Source organism: Kryptolebias marmoratus, linkage group LG4, assembly GCF_001649575.2.
Source record: "Kryptolebias marmoratus isolate JLee-2015 linkage group LG4, ASM164957v2, whole genome shotgun sequence".
Taxonomy (NCBI): Eukaryota; Metazoa; Chordata; class Actinopteri; order Cyprinodontiformes; family Rivulidae; genus Kryptolebias; species Kryptolebias marmoratus.
In genome coordinates, this window is record NC_051433.1 from 18039211 (window position 1) to 18059174 (window position 19964).

General features: G+C 42.4%; 2 protein-coding genes across 6 annotated transcripts in view; one reads left to right on the plus strand and one right to left on the minus strand.

Moving 5' to 3' along the window:
• The first annotated feature begins 10892 nt into the window (after positions 1 to 10892).
• On the plus strand, positions 10893 to 16344 carry twist3. Its single transcript, XM_017422934.3, has 2 exons — positions 10893 to 12067; positions 15359 to 16344. The coding sequence occupies exon 1, from the start codon at positions 11135 to 11137 to the stop codon at positions 11696 to 11698; it is 564 nt and encodes a 187-aa protein (XP_017278423.1). The 5' UTR covers positions 10893 to 11134; the 3' UTR covers positions 11699 to 12067; positions 15359 to 16344.
• A 1705-nt stretch (positions 16345 to 18049) lies between these two features.
• The window catches only part of LOC108239879 (histone deacetylase 7), a 41477-nt gene continuing 39562 nt past the window's right edge, over positions 18050 to 19964 (minus strand). For 4 of the 5 annotated variants that reach the window (XM_017422903.3, XM_017422906.3, XM_037975489.1 and 1 more), the window contains exons 24-25: positions 19255 to 19402; positions 18050 to 18615 (exon numbers count right to left, since the gene is read on the minus strand). In XM_017422903.3, the coding sequence (XP_017278392.1) occupies positions 18573 to 18615; positions 19255 to 19402 (191 nt within the window). In that variant the 3' untranslated portion in view covers positions 18050 to 18572. The remainder of the gene's footprint in view (positions 18616 to 19254; positions 19403 to 19964) is intronic. The other variant, XM_017422904.3, reaches the window with a different exon arrangement.

A 19964-nucleotide genomic window follows, 5' to 3' on the forward strand; every position in this document is an offset into this window, starting at 1 on the left:
AGAAAACAGTCGACTGGGAAAGTGATTTTTACCGAAACCGGCTTGAAATGGTCAGAAGTGGAGTTTCATGAATCAAACCTTTTAACGCGCGCCTACCTGCCTGCTTCTAAAGGAGGTGCGCGCAACCCAACAAGTTTGAGATTTACAGCAAGTTTCACTACTGCTTCTTAATTTTCTTTCTTTTTACAAGTATGGCTGTTCTGTGTGTTGATAGAGAGTTTAACAGCGGCTCATAAAGTCCAAATAAATGTTCAGAACTATGTATAAAACAGTGCTGACAGCAAAATGTGCAGTTGGGGAAAGAAACATTTACTCAAGACCTGTTATTGCATAAAACACTTATTATGTTGAGTCTAAGGCATTTTGGGGAAAAATGTTTTACTTTACTGCGTGAGAGGTCATAAGCTCTAATGTAGTGTTACAGGTTAAATATATACAAAAAAAAACATTTATTCAATAAGATCCTACTGGAAAGTTTTACCGCATAACTATCATTTTCTGCCTTTATTGCTTCTTACTTAAAGCCTTTTATAATTTCCTCTCATCAGTTCTTTCAGCACGTCGCAGCGTTAATAGTTTACAGTCCTATAAAAGGAATAGTTCAGGATTTTTGAAATGGTGTTCTGTGGAACAAAAATAGTGTCTTACCTGTTATTGATAGCGTTTTAAATGGCCCCTGTTGAGAGAAATTGAGTTTAAGTTGGACCAAACCGATGAGCTAATGGCTGGTCAGAACGCGTCTGTCAGCACTTTACGTTCCCCTGCACAGAGCCAGTGTCTGTCCGTTTAAACTCGCAGAGATTTTTTTGCGCCTTCTTTTTTGTTTTCAACCTCGAGGACGTCTCTAAAGCAGCGTCTCTGCAGCCCAGCTGTACGGACCAACTTTATTTCCAAACGGACGGGGGACGAGGCTCGCTGGGCAGCCTGAGCGTCTGGGATTTTTGTCATCTGAGCCGGGCCAGGAGACGGTGATGGAAGTGGTGACAAAATGGCAGAGAGCTTGTGATTGTAATTACATGTCCTCAGGTCCTCCTGGGCATCAGGAGATAGGACAGTTGCGGCTTGTTTTATTATATATGAAATGACAAACCAAAAGCACAAAATAGTACTTCAAAACAATGTAATGTCTTACTGATGACAATTAAAAATGTACAGAAAACAGCATTCAGATGAACCGTTATTAAATTTTCGAGACTGAAGTTGTTTTAAGATGATAGCAATCCACTTTGGTCCTGGTCCCGTTAGCTGTTAGCTTGTCGACCCAGCTGAACCATCGACACGTTAATAACTAGACACAGGAATGTAACGTAAACAGCATGAGTGCCTCCTGAGCTCCTGTAGGCCGGCTCCAGTATAAGTTAAAGTCCATGTGAACAAATGTAACATTTGCCTGAATAGAAATGAAAAAGTACATCTCAGATATTTTTCTTTTCCAGAAGTTGACTTCTAATAGTTCTTACCTTGCTGTTGTTGGTTCAAATGTTGATTTATCTAATAGTTTAGTTGTTTTATGGCTGAATAAAGCCCATCATTATCGTGTATGGGGGTAGGCGGGACTTTCAGCTCCACGTCCTCAGTGCGCAGACTCTAAATCCAAAAGTACAACATGTCTGCGCCCGTAAACGGATAATGATCACTTCCGTTTTGAACAACGGAAGGTGGCGGAGATCATCATTTTCATGCTGGCGAACTCTGATTCTTCAAACTGGGTCAGTCAAAGAGCTATCTACACCAGGTAAGATATTATTTATGTATTATTTTAAACAATGTATTGGATACTTCTGGTCCTGATGACAAATTTTGTGTTTTTTTCTTTTAAGGTGGAAACATGTAAATGACCTGAACCTTGCTTGTTCAGAACATTTCCACAGAACCCCGGTGAACCATCCCTTTAAGCCTCACGAGTTCAGAGTTTCCGTTTGCACAACTGGATTTTTATTAACACTGTATGTGACGTTATTGACAAATAGCTTTTTTGGTTTGTGTTCTTCTCAGCTGATTTGATGGCGGTACATCTTATCTTTCAGAGAAATCAGTGGCACCGTTTAAAAGTCTCCCTAAAAAGGTCTCAGAAGTAACCATATTTGTGCTTGAATAAAAAGACTTTGTTGCTTTGAAGGACTGGAAAAAGAAAAAAAGGGACAGTGATTCATTCCTTTGCTGGCTTTTCCATTGCAAAATTTTTAACAATGTTATTGATGACACAAAAGTAAAGTATTTGATCTAAAAAAAGAAGTATGAGGAGGAGAGCGAAAAAAAAAAAAGCTAAATGCAAAGCAAACATCTTGAATTGTTCGAGAACCAGATGGCCTCTTTGACATTAAGAAGTTGCTTTGGCATTTTAAGAAGGCGGTCACATGAAGGATTTCAGAGGAACTTCCGCAAAGGGTGGAACAAGGCCTACAGATATTTAAGCAATATTCATAGCAATTTACTGTTTTATTTACAAACCGAAACATATGTTTTGAGCCGTTCGGAGCCCCCTCCTCACCCATATTCACCCTATTTCCTCACTAATTTACTGGAGCAGGATTTTCCCTCGTGCCGTTTGCTGTTCTCTGCCCCAACCTTCCCTGTTTTTCATCTGTCCGTCTTTATCATCTTCATCCATCACTCATCTGTCAGTCAAATCCTCTCTCTCCCCCCCCACCTGCCTGCTGACAGCCCACTGGATGTCTCAGCTTTAATGTCCATCCAGCTTTTTTGTTTCTTTTCCCCCCGCCTTCCCTTCTCTCTCGTGTTTCTTTGTGCGATGCTTTCAGGGCCTCTGGGACCAGTGCGCGCTCGCATCTGAAACACTTTAGAGAGAGAGAGACACATATTTGCTGTTTTAGAGCACAAAAGGATATGCCATGGCGGAGGCCGTTTGAAGTGGCTTCACGGGGGGAACCAGAACCAGAGCGACGGATTTGAGAAACCATACAGAAATGTTAACGCAATGTAACTTTGCTTGGGCCATCTAATCTAATGGAGGCAGATACTGATTCGATGTGAAGGCAGAACCTCTTTGAAGCTGGCTCTGCTGGTGTTTCTCATGCAACGGCTCTGTTGGAGAGAAGCAGCATTCCTCTCTACCTCTCAGGCAGAGCTTTCTGTTCGAACTGCTCAGCAGAAATGGATGCGTGATAGTGTCTAATCTGGGAGATCTCTGCGCTTCCAGCAACGCGAAGGGAGCAATTAGAGATCGAAGCAACTGACTGTGGACAGACCTGTTATCTGAAGGAATTAAATCAAATTGACTTGCGACGTTTGTTTGCTTTTTACTTTAGGCAAACAGGTGTTCGGCTGTATTCCACGTTTCATACTGCATGTCCTAAATGCTGCGAGGCCGTAATCATCTTCTGATGTCTTCTTCTCAGCATCCAGAAGAAAGAAAAAAAAACCTGTTTCCCTCCTCTTCGACAGGTCCAGCTCTGGAATGGGATTATTGAGTCTTGATCTCAATCAGCCGATCTATCTTTAAAAAGGGATTTGAACAAGTTGTGTTCCAAAAGATGGTTCAGATCTTTTGAAGTGGAGTTTTGTGGAAAAAGTATGAAAAACAAATGATAGCAATACATACACCCGATCTGATGAACTGGGACGTTGTGTAAAATGCAAATAGGAACAGAATGCAATGATTTGCAAATCTCATAAACCCACATTTTATTCACAAAGGAATACAACAAACATCAAATGTTTAAACTACAAAGTTGTACAATTTTTAAGAAAAAAAAGGTAGGTAAGCGACACATCTTCAAACAGTTGGGTCAGGACCATGTTTCCGTCTGCAAAGCATCTCTACTTCTTTTAACAGCAGTCTGTAAACGTCTGAGGAGAGCAGCTGCTGCAGGGTTTGAACGTTGTCCCATTCCTGTCTGATGAAGGATTCTAGCTGCTCAACAGTCCTGGGTCTTTGACAGAATTTTTTTTGTTTCATGATGCATTCAGTGTTTTCAACAGGTGAGTGGTCTGGACTTTAGGCCGGGTCAGTTCAGCTCCAGGACTCTTCTACTACGAAGCCGCGCTGTTGTAATCAGTGCAGTATGTACCGGTGAACCTCTGCCCATCTTTACTTCTGAGAGATTCAGCCTCTCTAAAATGCTCTTTTTACACCCAGTCCTCCCACTGAACTGTTGCCAGTTAACATAATTAGTTGCAAATAGATCCTCCAGCTGTTTGTTATGTTTACAATGCTCCATTGTGAATAAAATGTGAGTTTATGAGATTTGCAAATCATTGCATTATGTTCATGTTTACATTTTTACATAACTTCTCAACCTGGGAGTTACTGAGTACATCCTTGATACTTACCAGGTATCTGTGGGGATCGGCTGTATTATGACACCATTGGTTACCCTGTAGTTACCAGATACGAATCCCGTGAGTACTACTGTATATATACTGCTAATTACTGAGCTGTATGATGTATTGCTACCAGTGATATCTTTCCTGCTCAATTTGGGCCTGACAGAAAAGCTAACATTTAGTCTGAGCAGGCCGAGACCCTAGTGAGGTCATCAAAGACCTTTCTACAACAGGTCAGATATTAATTGTTCATCACCTTTCCGCTGAACTCCACTTCAAAAGACTCATTGCTTAAAGACAAACAGGTGTTTAATTACACTGTATTAGGTGTTCGAGTAGCTTTAGGATTTTAATCTATGGTTCCTAAATGTTTCAAGACCACCATGTTCTTTTCTCTTCTTCTTGTCAGCATCCAGAAGTAAAAAACTGATCCTGTCTTTTTGACCTGCACATCTCTGAAACAGGATTTTTTTCCAAACCTTCATCTTGCTCTGCTGACTCTCTGAGAAGTGTATTAATATTTACACAGAAAGTGAATTGAACATGTTGCGTTCGAGCGCCAGACTCAGCAGTAAAACCTGGCTTTTGTTTGTTATAGAGCGTTACCGGTGCTTTTCTGCCTCGCTGTTCAAAATCAGAATAGTACATTATAGCTGAATTAGCAGCAACCTCCCCTTTCCTTAATAATTACAGTGGCATTTCTTTAAATAATTGCAAACATCCATTGTACTTGTTTCCTGTGAAGTGCAGATTCAGATGTATTTGATACGCGTTGCCCCAGTGTCACATTATCACATGCAGAGGGAGTTCAGACCTGCTGTTTGAACATATGGACATGATATGATGTAACACTGCAGCAGCATTTCACACACATGCACACATGCACACATGCTCACGTTATGACAAACATTTGAGATTTTGACATAGATTCTATTTGGGTCACTTATTCCTGTAAAAGACAAAAACAAAGAAAGGGCATTTTCTCTTCTTTCAGCCAGAAACGCTCACAGTCCCGCTCCATACGTCCTGTGCTTTTTTTTTCACCATGTCTTGTAGTGTTTGTGCGTCTCTGATGTCCCAAAGCCTGACCTGCCGCGCTCCACATCCCCAGCTTCACTGTGAGCTCCGCTGGGACCATTTGTAATGCGCCTCAGACCGACCCCGGCTCATGAGCGCTGTAATCAGCGCCAGAGCAGGATATTAGCTAAATTACACATGAAAGCAGGGAGATTTAAAGGAAGCTCGAGCGCTAAATATTATGATAAATTGTGGTCTTATATGAGAAGATACGTAACAGCTGAATAAGAAAAATAAAGACTCGCACGCAGCAGGAGATGAGGGCGTTTTTGATGCAAGACTACACTCCTTTTTGAAGTTTCCACAAGCATATAGGAGAAGAGTCACCTCAGGAGCTCAGCAGCTTTTATTCTGCTTGTAGAGGTTCAAAGCTCAATATTAATGTTTGAGTGTTTCATTTGCACATATTCACAACAGATGAAAGACAAACAGGTGTTTTTCTTGCATTGAAACTGATTTATACTGACAGTCCCTGGTCTGTCGTCTGATGCGTTTAGGTGTAGATTGTAACAATCAGCCTCCAGCTTCCATTATTTTAAGCTTTGATCACTGGTTACTGGATCGTATTTAGAGCTCAAACACAAAGGCATCAACATCACCGCATGTTGACGTTTGTAACAAAGCAAAATCTCAGGACGTCAAACAATGTCTTTAATCAAAATATCATCAACTGAAGACAAACTGCGTCTCACAGAAAGACACACACACACACACACACACACACAGAAACCCATCACACACTCTTCAATACCACAATATGTGGTGGTGGCATGCAATGTGTTCAAGTTACATCCTCTCTGTGCAGAATGTTCTGACCCAAAACCCTCGCTTTATCTGAGGAGGGTCGGGTTTTGTGGGCGAGTCAGACTGCTGCACCAAACATTAGAGAAACAATATTTATGATCTGATATTTATTAGCATTTTTTTTATTGTGTTCAAATAAAGTTGCAAAAATATTCAACAGAAGTCTATTTTTAGTGGCAGGAGGGATGGTTTGGTATGAAGAAAGATACTAATCTGGTTTTGTAAAATCTCAGATCCTTTTGATTCCTTGTAGGATTTTTCCTGTGGACTATTTCTAAGAAGTGATTATAACATTAGGATCTTGATCAATATGGAAACAGGGGTGGGTGACCGGCAATATGAATTACATCAAGAAATTATTTTTGTTGTAATAATTACAGGATCAAAAAGGCTGTATTAAGTTAATTAATGCAGCCTAACATGCGTTAGGACACTTTTCTGGCACGAAATGATGTTAGCATGAGAATGCCCAGATGGTAGTTTTTGTTGAGTCTTCAGATCTTATTTTCATGACAACTTCTTCCACAGAGAGTCTAGTTGTTATGAGCGCATCCTACAGAAGGAATGAATTAATTTATGGGTCAATCAGACAAAAAAAAAAGACATGAGTAGTGTTCAAAGTGCCACATGCTCAACACAAGTGGCCTACTTCTGTGATCGTCTATTAGTGGTTCATGAGCCATATCTGGCCAGTGAGCTCTAACCATTCGGCCCAGGAAGTAGTCATCAAATATAAGACATAAGTACTAGAAAGAAAACCTGCTGCTGAGCCCATCAGGATGCTCTGGCTCTTTAGCTCAGTAGGTTGGGAGAAACGCCAAAACCATAGACAGACATACCGAGATTCCAAGTTTCTCCACCTTCTGTCGTTGTTGGGGAACAAAGCCAGCTGAACCCAGTTTATAAAAGCTGCCATTTTGTATTTTTGGAACAAACATCTGTGCACTAGGGATGTGGGGCTTTAAGTCCCGCCTACTCAGTCCTACACACAATCATGGCGCTCCATGACCTTTCTTTTAAAGAGATAGTCTGGCCAAATATAGTAGTTATCAGTAGTTAGTTCCTTATCAGCCACAGAGCGTGCAGTTTGAAGAAAAGAGCAAAAGTCTTTGTCCAGGCTGAGCTAAATTGCTTATAAACCAACGAAGGAACGCTTCATCAGCTCATAATAAATCTTGACACTTTTGCATGACACATTTGTTTAGTTTGTTGCTGTCTCATTTGAACAACCTACATGTTACTATGTAAATGTGTGTGTGTGTGCTGATAATAGATATGTTGATGGTGCTGAAGCTTCTGAATGCTTCAGATTGTCTGATCAGGACGTCTAGACAGGGCAAAGGTTTTCTCAACACCCAGCGGTTTATCAACACACAATCTATGACTGAAACGTGTGAGACTCAAGTTTGAGTCCCGTTTCAGGTTCACATATTTTCCTTTTGATCTTGGCTTCCTGTGATTTTTAGGCTTTCTGTGAAGTTGTTTTGCATGTCGGCGAACGTGCAAGCTGCAGATGTGTTAACCGTGAAAAAACCTGCTTCATGTCTGTGCCTTATGGAGCAAACATAAGGTGAAACTAAAACAAACCCTGTCTTTTAACGACACACGGCTTTTGGTATTTTTTTCTCCTTCAGGCGTTAATATCCCCTGCCTCGAAACGTTCCCTTTGTTGTTTTTATCAAATGTAGCATTAGTGTGATTCACAGATAAAGTCACAAGCAAAACTTCTCAATCAAGAACAAAGAAGTGGAACAATGTACAACAACCCCCTCAGCATGGTAAATGCTGTCAAATTGTGGGAGCAGAAATTTAGATAAATAAAACAGACCAGTCATAATTACCAGAAAGATGGCTAATCAAAGGCTGGTCTGCTGGCCCCCTCACTGTCTGATTACAAAAACTCTGGCCCTTGAGCAGATTTGGTTGATGACCCCTGGCCTGCACACACACACACACACACACTGCTTCGTAAAAATGTTTTATCTGCTCAGTTTTCCAGTTCAGCCGTCTGACTCCTGGGGGACTCCTTGACGTCCCAGGGCTTCTTCGTCTGTATTTCTTCTCCAAACGCAGGCAACATCTCTTCCTAACTCAGTTATTATCTTCACCTCTTATCAAAGCCTCCCTCCCCCACCCACCGTGCACCTTCCACTCCCCCACCCTGCTCCTACCTAAACCCTCCTAAGTGGATACCCCACAGGAAGGGTTTCTCCATACGAGGAAATGGGTCCCAGATGTCTGCCTTTGTGTCACCATGAGCTCCTCCTGGGATGGGGCGCTTGAAAAATGGGTATGTAGGGAGGGGTGGGTGGAGGGGACAAATAGTGTGCCGTGTTGAAAGATCAATAACAACAGCCCAGGAGGGTGAAGAAACTGTGAGGGTGAAGGTGAGGAGGAGCGTAATGACCGGTTCCTTCTGTTGGGCGCAGTGTGGATTTCCAAACACGTCACTTATGATTGGTCCCACCGCTGCGCTCCTGCTGCCGCCTGAGTACGTCATCGAAACCTTTTGTTGTATGATGGAGATTTGAGTTGACTGCATTACAAATTTTAAGAAACAACCTCCCCCCATCGACCACCACCACCACTCCATCCTGAACTTCAAAGCTTCTACGTGGCTACTCTTCAGTTTAAAACCATCTGGTGCAGAGACACAAGAAAAGACAATACATCTGCTTTTTTTTCTTCTTTTTTTTTTTAGATCCAAGGTTTCCTGTATGCAAGCGTGCATTGAAATACGCACGATCTACATTTGCTCCAGAAAGGGTTAATTATGACCCCTGCGCAAACAGGACAGAGATGAGAGCAGGGCCTAAGCGTTTAGTGAAACATTATGTCAAGACTCTGACAAGGAAATGAAATGTGTAACATCAATCAGCCTATGAGGATCAAGATCAAACGAGCCTCCACACTCCTGCATCTGGTTCTGTTTGGACAGCCTCACTTTTTTTTTTTTTCTTCCCGTGCCTGTTCTCCTTTCTTCTTCTTTTCCTTTCTCTCTTTCTTATTCTTCTCATTTTCTATTCTTCCAGTCCTCCTATTAGCTCATTTTTTCCATCGTGGTGGCACGGGGCCACGTCTCTGCTGAAGGTAAGAAGCGGCTCCTGAGATTAACATCAACAACGGTGACTTTCCTGTCCTCGCACTGTCTCCACCTGAGCAAAAGCTCTGCTCTAATACCAATCAGTCCCGGAGCTGACTTTAGGTAAATTAAACCTCTTTCCGCTGTCTTTCTTTGATGATGGCCACTTTTTTTCCACTCGCTAACGTTGATTGATCCCAACATGGATTTTAGTTACTGGGAGTTGCTATATGAATGAAATGTAAACCAGTGCAAACACAAGATTCATTAAAAAAAAATCTTCTGACCCACTCTCCGCTGCGGAAATCACACCCAAATTCTTGGCTAGAAGCTGTCAGGCAGCATTTAATGGCATGAATCGTAGCTGCACGAATCATTTCTTTAAAGAAAATGGCATTTTATATGTTTTATCTCCACCCAAACTGGTTTTATTCTTCTTCAGATTTATGCACTTTAAAATAAAGGCTTCACTTACGCGTGTTGTCATCGAAAAATTCCAAAGTTTCCCCACAAAACTCCCCACAACGTATCCTCCAGTTATCTGCAGATGAGTCAGACAATTGTGACGCATGTAGGTATAAATGGTTACTGGTGGGAAACTGCAAAAGGGGGACACAGCGGTGGATTTACGCAAGATTTAGTAATTGGTTGAAATTGTAGGCTGCACAAACAAAAACCTGATGTCATGTTTCTCAGCAGGGCCTACCTGCTGTGTCACGAGTGTGAGGGAAACAGCTGTAAGTGGCTGCAGACGCAGACCGGCCGCTGGAAGGTGGAACATGTGCCGGCTCTGCCTTCAGGCTACGAACTGTGCAATTAGGCACTCTCTCTCTCACCTCTGCAGGCTGAAGTGTGTGGGTCGACGAGGTCAGGGGTCATTTAGGGTCCTGCCCGAGCTCTCTTCCCATCCCAGCATCGAGGAGCCAGACAGCAAAGTGATTATGAGGACGCTTGAGCGTGAGGAACTAGTCTGAAAAAAAGGAAATTTAGGAGGGATTGGTTTTATTTTAAGAAACCCAGTTCAGTTTACATCTATATTTTTGTTTTCTCTAAAAGAGGCTTGATTTGTGCCCATTTCTTCGGCGCTTAGTCGAGATGCAACACACTGGAAAAGCCGTTTAGAAGACAAGACATGACCATGAAAATTTTAAATGAACAATAATCTGTTCTTTCATGAAAAAACATGACGAATATTAGTGTGAACTCCCGTCTGTTGGAAAGTTAAGGGAAAAATGTGTGATCTGTGAATGTTCCAGATCTGTCCTTAGAAAGCTGACAAGGATTTCGTCTCTATAATTATCGCCATAAAACTAGATGTAATAAGTATTAAGGATCGAAGCATACATGTGGTGACGGTCAAACATGTGAGGTTTGTGTGCACACGAGGACGCAGGCGGGCCGAGGGTCCAGCCCAAATCTGGAACCCATAAACCTCAGACATCTCTGCAACATTAGACGCAGCGCCTCTCATTGGCTGAGCGCGCCACTTACCCCCTTCCTCCATCACCCGCCCAGTTAACGTATACTTCCTGCTTTCCCGACTAGTTCCAGGCTAAACTCCACCCTCGGAGAGGCCGCGGAGCCAATTGGAAGAACCCGCAGGCCTCGAGTTGGCGTTTGGCTTATAAAAGAGGCGGCGGTGGACCTGCTTGTCAGATGGTTTGTTGTTGTTCTGTCTGGTGGACAGGAAAAAAAAAGGGATTGTGAAAGTGTGAAATTTAAAAACCAGGAAACGGGACGGTCAGCGGTTAAATCTGATGGAGCTTCAGCAGCCGTAACTTTGTCAGTCGGAGAAGATTTTTGGCAAGCCGAGGTTCGCTGAGGGTGAGAACAGAGCCGAACCAAGTCTTCTCTGAGCAGTGGAGGTCATCGCTGGACACTGCAATGAGAGAAGAGGTGTCCTGCACCAACTCCCCTGAAGGAGGGCTGGGGGCCAGCGAGGAGGAGCTGGAGAGAGCATCCAAAAAGACCCTCCAAGCGGGAAATCGAAAGCGTTCGCCTTATCCAAAGAAGGACAGCCTGAGTCAGACGGAGGAGAGCAGCACCGGCAGCCTGCTGCCGACCGGGCCGAAGAGAATCAAGAAGAGTCCCTCCACTATCGTGACGTTGGCTCCCTCATCCCTGGGGCCCAGGCCGGAGCCTCCCTTCGAGGAGCTCCACTCTCAGCGAGTCATCGCCAACGTCCGGGAGCGCCAGCGCACTCAGTCTCTGAACGACGCCTTCGCCTCTCTACGCAAAATCATCCCCACGCTACCCTCCGACAAGCTGAGCAAAATCCAGATCCTGAAGCTGGCCTCGCGCTACATCGACTTCCTGTACCAGGTGCTGCAGAGCGACGAGATGGACGCCAAGCTGGCCAGCTGCAACTACCTGGCCCACGAGAGACTCAGCTACGCCTTCTCCGTCTGGAGGATGGAAGGGGCCTGGGCCATGTCCACCAGCCACTAGGACCCCAACAGACCTCCGTCACACACCCTCCTGTGTCCACACTTCCACCCTCCCGAACTCTGTCTGTGTTTGCACCCACTTCTTGACCTCTGACCCCCCTGAATTCTTCCCTTATGGTCTGACCACAACCTTTTCATCTATAACCTTTCGCTTACATTTCTGATCCTACAGAACCTCTGAGCTGCATGATGGTTCGCTGCCTTTTTAAAATATTTTTACAGCTGAATTTATGTTTCTGCATTTTTCACACCTGTCCACCCCCCCACCACACACACACACACACACACACACACACAGTTTCCACTTCTCTTCCTTGTCTGTCCCACAGTTTTATCCAGAGCAGCAAGTCACTTCACTGCAGTTCCTCAGGTAAGACCAAAACACACACACACACACACACACACACACACACACACACACACATATACACACACACACACACACACACACACACACACACACACACACACACATACACACACACACACACACGACAAGGTTTTTCTTTTTTCAGAGACTGTCCCGAGAATGTTCCAGTTCATTATTCAAAATTAATTGGCCACAAAAAATCCTCAAAACAAACAACAAAAATACATATATAGAAAATGAAAAGAAAAAGACGAAAACACACAAGTCTGATCAGGTGACACAAAAACGGTCAGTTTTGTGAAGATAAATACAGAAATTTGTCCAGCATGCTGATCATATGATACAAGGCAAAACCTCTGTTTAATTAGTTTATTAACATGTATGAATATTTTTAAATGTAATGCAGAAAAATGCTAATTTAGTCCTAAAATGGTGACAACAACTCAGTGAAAGTTGTTTTAAATTAATGTTAAATAAAATAAATGGCATTCTCTAATTACAGAAAGTAAAAACGTTTCATTTTTACTCAACTTTAAAACTTTTTCTGTAATCTTATAAATCAGAATAATTTTTAACTGCAAAACTCAACAAGATATGTTCTTTTTAGACCAACGTTTAAAAGCATTATAGCTCTTAATACAAATGTGTTTTTTTTGTTGGCAGCTGTTTGTAAAATTGGGTTAAAATCTGTTGCACAGATAATTGCAATTATTCTGAAAATTAGGGCAAGTTAAAAAAATAAATTAATTAAGAAAACAGTTAGCATTCATTGTCTTTTAAAGCCTGACTACATGTGTGTAAAAACACACACAAAAAGTCTTAAATGTTTGTAAGACAAAATTAGGTTTTTTTAAATAAAGAGCAAAAATGAGCTAGTCTCTAAATTTTATTTTCTTAAATTTCTCTCCTAATAACACACATGTTCACATCCATATGAGACACTTTGTGTAGAAGTAATAAAGCACTGCGTGTCCCCAGAAAAACAACTTGTTTTATAGAAAGGTGTCGTCTCAGACTGGTGAGACTAAAGCCTTCATTACAATAAATAATATGAACCGAATCAGTGCAGCAACGAGACTCGAACGCTCGAAGAGCCTCTCGGTTGTGTGTCTCTCTGAACTGAAATCAACTATTATCTGCGTGGTAATCTGACCCCCGGAGCTCCAGTGTTTGACAGATCTCTGATGAATTTAAGACAAATGCTTTCCCCCGCAGTCTCCGGGGTCTGTTTTCCTTTTTCAGCCGCTTTAACAGACACCAGATTCCTGTACAGGTACAGCATGAAAGGAGAAAGGGAGAGTGAGGAAGTTTAAAAAAAAGAAAAAAAGAAAAGAAGTGGAGGCACATCACTCCCTCTCCCCCCGCAGCATTGCCCTCTTTTCTCGAGGATCCTGTATCGTGCAATCAGGCCTCGCCGGGGCCCAGACAAGCAGGAACCTTTAGATTGGAAACAGTTGTGGTGTATTAGGAAGGTGTGTGCACCGGGGTTAGGGTTCAGCCGCGCGGGCCGTGCGCGCGCGCCGGTGCACGCTGCGCGTTTGGAGCTTGAATTAGCTGAGAGTGAAGCCATGCGATGGAACGGATAAACAGGAATAAACTCACAGAGATTTTATCTCTCTCCCCTCCTGGTTTCAGGTTGTTTTTTTTTTTTTCAAAAAGCAGCAAGGAATCCCCACAGATATGACAAAAAATGATAACTTTAAAGCATTTTCTAGCACTAAAAAAAACATCTTTGGTAGTGGAAGTGATGAGGAGCAGAATCTGTGTTACTGTCCCACCTGCTTTGTCATCTGCTGGGTGACAGGTCAAGGTAAACACTTTTCAAGCACTGACACATGTTCGAGCAGACGAATCGGAGAATCACAGATCATACTGCTACATATAAACACAACACTGTCCAGACACACACACAGCTGCCACCCATGTGCGCTCTGCAGGTGTTCCACCATGAACCAATAAACCACCAGCGGCCTCGACAACAGAGCACCTCTAGGTTTAGTCAGCGGCGGCGTGGCTGGAGAGTTGGGATGTTCCTGCGCGTGGAACCGCGTGTCCTTGAACGCGTCACCCACAGGATGTGCAAGAAACCTGAGCAGAACCTTCAGTTTCAGGAAAAAAAAAAGACCCGAGGTTAGGAGTCAGGAGACTTCAAAGACAAAAGGCTGAAAACCCTGAACAGATCAGTGAGAGCATAAAAACAAAAGTAATTGTGGAAGTTTTTTTTTTAAATTTTTGATGTTTTGAAGCAAGTACACCTCTGCTTGCTTGTAGCTTCTCTGTGATGGACGCAGAAGGTGAACAAAACAAACGAAAGACAAAATGTACTGTTTTTTGTTTGTTTGTTGTTATGATTTGAGCTGCATAAAATATTCCTAAAATCTTGCATAGCCCCGAATATTTCCTCAGGAAGCGTGCAGACATGGAACCGTGAGCGTATCCTCGTAAAGTTTGACATTTTTGCAACGTGCACGGCGTAAAGACATGTGGACGTCTGGCTCTGCGTGAGACTTCCAGATTGGGAGGATTGTTGGAGAAAACAATCCTCTTTCTATTGTTTACACTATAATCACAAATCTCCCAATGGCTCCTTCCTCTGCTGAAACTGCTGGCTCTGCTGCACCCATGTTGTGTGTGTGTGTGTGTGTGTGCTGTACTTTGAATTGACCAGCTGTTGGACACACTTCTGTACACATTAAATCTCTGGCCTTCACTCCTGGCTGATCTGGGACCAGATGTAAAGGCCTCTGCGGCTCATCAGCGTTCTGAAAGCCCTCAAGCAGGAGGCTGCGGTTTCTGATAGGCGCTTTTATTTTTAGAAGTTTGAGCTGCGAGCCGAGCACAGGTGGGAGGGCCGCGCGTTGTCTGATCGCTGCACATACTCTCGTGTGCGCCGCGTCCACGCAGCTGCAGGGACAGAGGAAGGATTTGACACGTAGGCAACAACAACAACAACAAAAAAAACTCATGACTTCAGCCCCCGAAACGTGAACGGATTTGTCAAAAGAACCTGCGCTCGAACAACTCATGAGCACAGAAAGAGATCACAGAAATGTTTCTAGCGTTTGAAAAATAACAGAAAGAAGTAACCCCCCACACTGTCTCTCTAAGCTGTTTGTCCTCTCTGGACTTGTGTTTCTGGAGGCACGGAAAGACACTCTGTAATTAGAGAGAGCTGTACGAAGTTTTCCACATTTGTTTGTTTGTACACACATTTTATAACCTCAGAACTGTGAAGATCTCCTCGGAGTCTTGAAGCTGCAACAATGACTCGTCTCTGTCTTCTCTCCGCAGATAAATCATTAACGGGAAACCCTTCAAGGACATTTGCTCCGGCTTCTCCAGCTTTTTCTACCTTTTTTTCCCCCCCGCCTCCCACATCTTCACGCGCCTTCTCCTTTTGTTTGAACTTTCAATTTTTTATTTTTTGTTTCATATCATCTCTGGACATGTGCTTGACTCCTGATGCGTCCTCCACCGAGTGTCTCTGAGACTCAGACTCTGCTGAAAATACTGAATGATGAGAAAAATGAAAAAAACAAAACAAACAGCTGGCCTGCGGTGACAATGAAACTATAAATGGCTGCTGGTGCGAGTGCCTTCGATAACACCGTGATCACCGTGGTTGGATGGCTCCCAGCCTGACAGACATTAGGATGACTAATGATGATGGCACAGTGATGGTTAGAGGGTGGTCACAGCCAATTTATGTTTACAGCTAAAATACTAATAAGCTAATCGCTCCGGCTCTTAAAAAGGGGAGGAGGAAGAGCTGAACGAATCTGATGCAGATCTTCTTCTTTTTCCCAGCGCTGCAGTAAACCCAACAGCTTTCTGTGTATTTCTGAAGAATTTATGTAAATTTGGTGTACGCGCACTGCTTACGCTTTGCTGTTTTAATTAAAAAACTAAACAAAACAACAACAAAAAAAACACTGATCACAGTTGTTCATTTTCATATCAGCCTGTCTGCTGTTAGCAAATAGCTGCAGAAAGTCGGATTCTAAATTGCGACTTTAAAATGTCTTGGTAGTAGTTAAAAAAAAAGAAAAAAAAAAGAAAAAAAGAATGAAAACAAAAACAGCAGAGGGTTTCTTAGAAAATGTGCCAAAGTGTTGATGAGGTGATTACATGCAAAGTAGAGCAGATTATTTTGTAATTGTACGAGCAATTGCTCTTTGATCGTGTTTCTTCTTTAGCATTTTTTTTATTCCCCCCCCCCCATTTTGCTTTATTCGTTTGTCTTTTGTGAACAATAAAATCTTACCCAATGCTGTAAATACGTGAAGTACTTTCATAATCAAAGAATTGACTCTTTTGGTTTTTGGCTCTTTGAGGACGCAGATGACTTTAAGGAGATGAAAAAGATACTATCAGAAAGACAGTTACTCTCTTTCAAATGTATATAATTTATTAAAGATTGTTTGAAAACATAACAGAAAAGTAAAAAGGTAGAAAAAGACAAAAAAAAAGTTATTATCTACACTGTACAAGGAACAAAATGAAACAGTCAGTTTTGATAAAAGCAGACTTGGCCTGAAGTTTAAATTTTTTACCTTCACTCAGGTTGGTCAGTATGATAATTAAACTGATAATTTGGTCTCTAGGCTTTATTTCTGAGATCAGATATCTATCTATCTATATATATATATATATATATATATATATATATATATATATATATATATATATATATATATATATATATAAACTACATTAATTAAGACAAAAGTATGAAACAAAAAGTTTGTTTTTGTCATGTAAAGCTACACTGGGCTGTCGGGCCGACCAGCTGAAACTGCAGAGACATCAGCTGCTCTGCCGCCGTCACGTGGTTTCACATTTCTACGACTTTAAGACGTTTTCTACGGGTTCTGACTCGCATCTTCGGCGCCACGCGCGGCAAGAACAAGAAGGAAAGCGACCGTACTGTATTAGCACCATCTTAACTGTGTTAGACACGCACAGAGCACTTCAAAGACACGTCAAGGAATATGAAAGTATAAATACATGTAATGTCAAATGTTTCTGTTTATGTATCTGTGCTTTTGATGCTTTCTGACTGTTTGGAAAGAGAAAAGAAACATTCGCAAAGTCTTTGAGGTCGATCCAGTCCGTGGACAGCACGCTGTTCTCATAAACTTTGGTTGCGCTTAACCTGTGTCCAATTGTATGTGGATATCATTGACTATACAGTGGACTACCTCCGAGTTTTCGCTCCGCCGTAGCTGCTAAACGCCACAGCTCGGTCCTGAAGATGTCAACAAACAGGCCGGCGCTTTGCAAATGAACAACAAAAGACAAATCAGACTGTCCCTATTCTGAACAAAAACAGAAATACAAGGTTGTAGAAACACAGCAGGAATGGAAGAAACACTGGTCCACTTTACCTCATTACCTCACCCTCAGTGTAAGTGCACTTTGTGGGATTGTCGGGAAAGGTCCTGAATCCAAAATCTAAAAATCTGGTCTGCATTGTCACCTGATACAATCGTTACTGAGTGGTCACGTTGCACCGAGGCATCATGGGGGACTTCTGTCCTTTATGACGTGCAGAAACGTTCAAAAGATTCATCTCCTGTCACGTCGATGCCCCGGTGAGAAGAGGTATTAGCCATTAACCGTGACTAATGTCACCAATACAAATTACAGTATGCTGACATATTTAAGATGCACTTTGTGAAAGACTGATGTGTTTTCTTTCATCTGTCAGAGAGTGAAACCAATTACTGCAGCTATCTAAACGCTCGCTGCATGTGCTCGTCTGACAGGCCAAGAAAGAAAGAAAAAAAATAAAGAGAGGTTTAAGAAAATACGTGGACATAAAAACAATATAAAACATATGGATCTCAGACTTCATTGTAGCTTCACTCTGGGTTACTGGATTCTTTAAAAAAGGTTTTCATACTGACATTCAGAAAAATAAAAACAGGCACCGTAAGTCAAACAAATGAATATTCAAAGAAAGATCAAACAAAATGTCTGATTGTCAAACTCGCTTCTCCTCCTTGTCCGGCTGGAGAGCAATACAGTGCAAGAAGATAAATAAAAAGTCTTTTTTTTTTCTTTCCTTCATTGGTTCTTTGTCACATGCAGAAAATGACAGGAATTCAGTTATTAAAGTGTGGAGGACCTGCCTGCTCCCTCACAGTTGTCGTCTGAGTGGTCCTGTGCAGAGGCACTTTTGTTCATGCTACATCGTGTTGCGCCCGGTGCTACGAGAAGTAAAAAGTCTTTATTATTCTGCTTTTGGGCTTTTTTTTTTGTTTTTAAATCTCAGATCAGTGACTTGAAAGCTCCTTCAGGAAGAGCCTGAAGAGATGTCATGAGAATGTGAATGTGGTCCATCTGTTCCTCAGAGCGCTCAGACTGCAGACAGTAGTAATGCAGGAGGTGCTACAAGGTGGCGTCCGCTTCCAGTGGCGACCCGAATGCATAGTTTCTGTACGTGTCTCTGTGTTTGTGTGTGCTGGCACCAAAGTAAGGCTCAGGGGATCAGACGCTTTCCTCACATCGAATCCTTTTTCTCCGATAGTATTTCAGGCTCCTTTCTGCAAAAACAAAGAAAGAAGACGAGTTTATTACACACAAAGTTTAACACTGATATGATGCTTAAATGTTAGACATTAAGAATATAGTTCAGATGTTTTAAAGCAGGGTTCAGTGGGAAGGTTATAAACAATTAATATCTTACTTGTTGAGTTTAATTCTGAGAGGATTGATGAGCTAATGGCTAGTCCAAGTCTGGTAGAGAGCAAAGTGAACTGCTGTGGTCTCCAATATCAAAGCTCCATAGCAGTTTATGCAAACACTATTTTATGAAACTACACTAATATTCTGGCTAAAAAAATGTAATATTCCTGCAGGACGTGGACAAGGCGGGACAGGAAGTGCTACAGCTAGCTGCTGCTTCTTGTGCTTACAAATAATCACAAAAGTCTATGTAAACAACCCTGTAATGTGAAACTGACCATGCTGCTGTTTTTAAGACTGAAGATGTTTTAAGATGGCAGCAGTCCACTCTGGTCTTGGCCCTGCTGTGACTAGCCACCAGCTCATCAATCTGGTCAGAATAAAACTCAGTTCCTCCAAACTGAGGCTCTTCAAAGAGCTATAGATGTCAATAAATCACAACCTTTCCATTGAACTCCGCTTCACATATCTGAGCTGCTCTTTGAAGTTTTCCTTACTTCTCTGACGGGAGGGATCCCATCGACAGAGAGGCGATGGCGCTGACCGCCTCGCTGTCCGAGTCCCGCCTGAGTCTGTGTCTCTGCGCCTGCAGGTAGGACAGGTCCACGGTGGCGGCCGAATCCCTCACGCTCTGCCAGTACTCACCTGGGGGACGCAGAGGAGAGCGGGGAGGAAACAGGAGAGAGAGAAAGATTAATGGCCTCAGTTGTTTGTTTCGGCGTTGTTTTCATCCTGAGTTGTTCCTTGAGGGGAAGTGCCTAAATTATATTAAAAAGAAAAAAAGGAAAAACACACTACTTTGTGTTTGATCCGCTAGTTGTAGCTGTTTGATCTGAATATAAGCAATGACTGTGATGTAAACAGCCTCAGGTCTAAATATCCGTGTTGAAACTTTCAGAAATGTAAACTCTGATCCGGTCAGTGCTCTCAGGGCCTGCAGTCTTGTGTCACACAATGAAGAAAGAAAGAAAGAAAAAAAAAAACTCAGTTACTGCAACTGTGTTCATCTATAAGTGAGTGTGTGTTCTGGCTGAGCATGCAACTTACATATATTTCACCCTGGGCCTGAATTATGGGCTTAACATTCCTGCGGCTACTCAAATATTTTTAATTAATCTAATTTGGTTGGGATAACATTTGTGTGCAATCAGGAGGGGATGTTGTGAAGGTCGTGTGCCAGAGAAGTGTTTGAAGATAATTGGAGCCA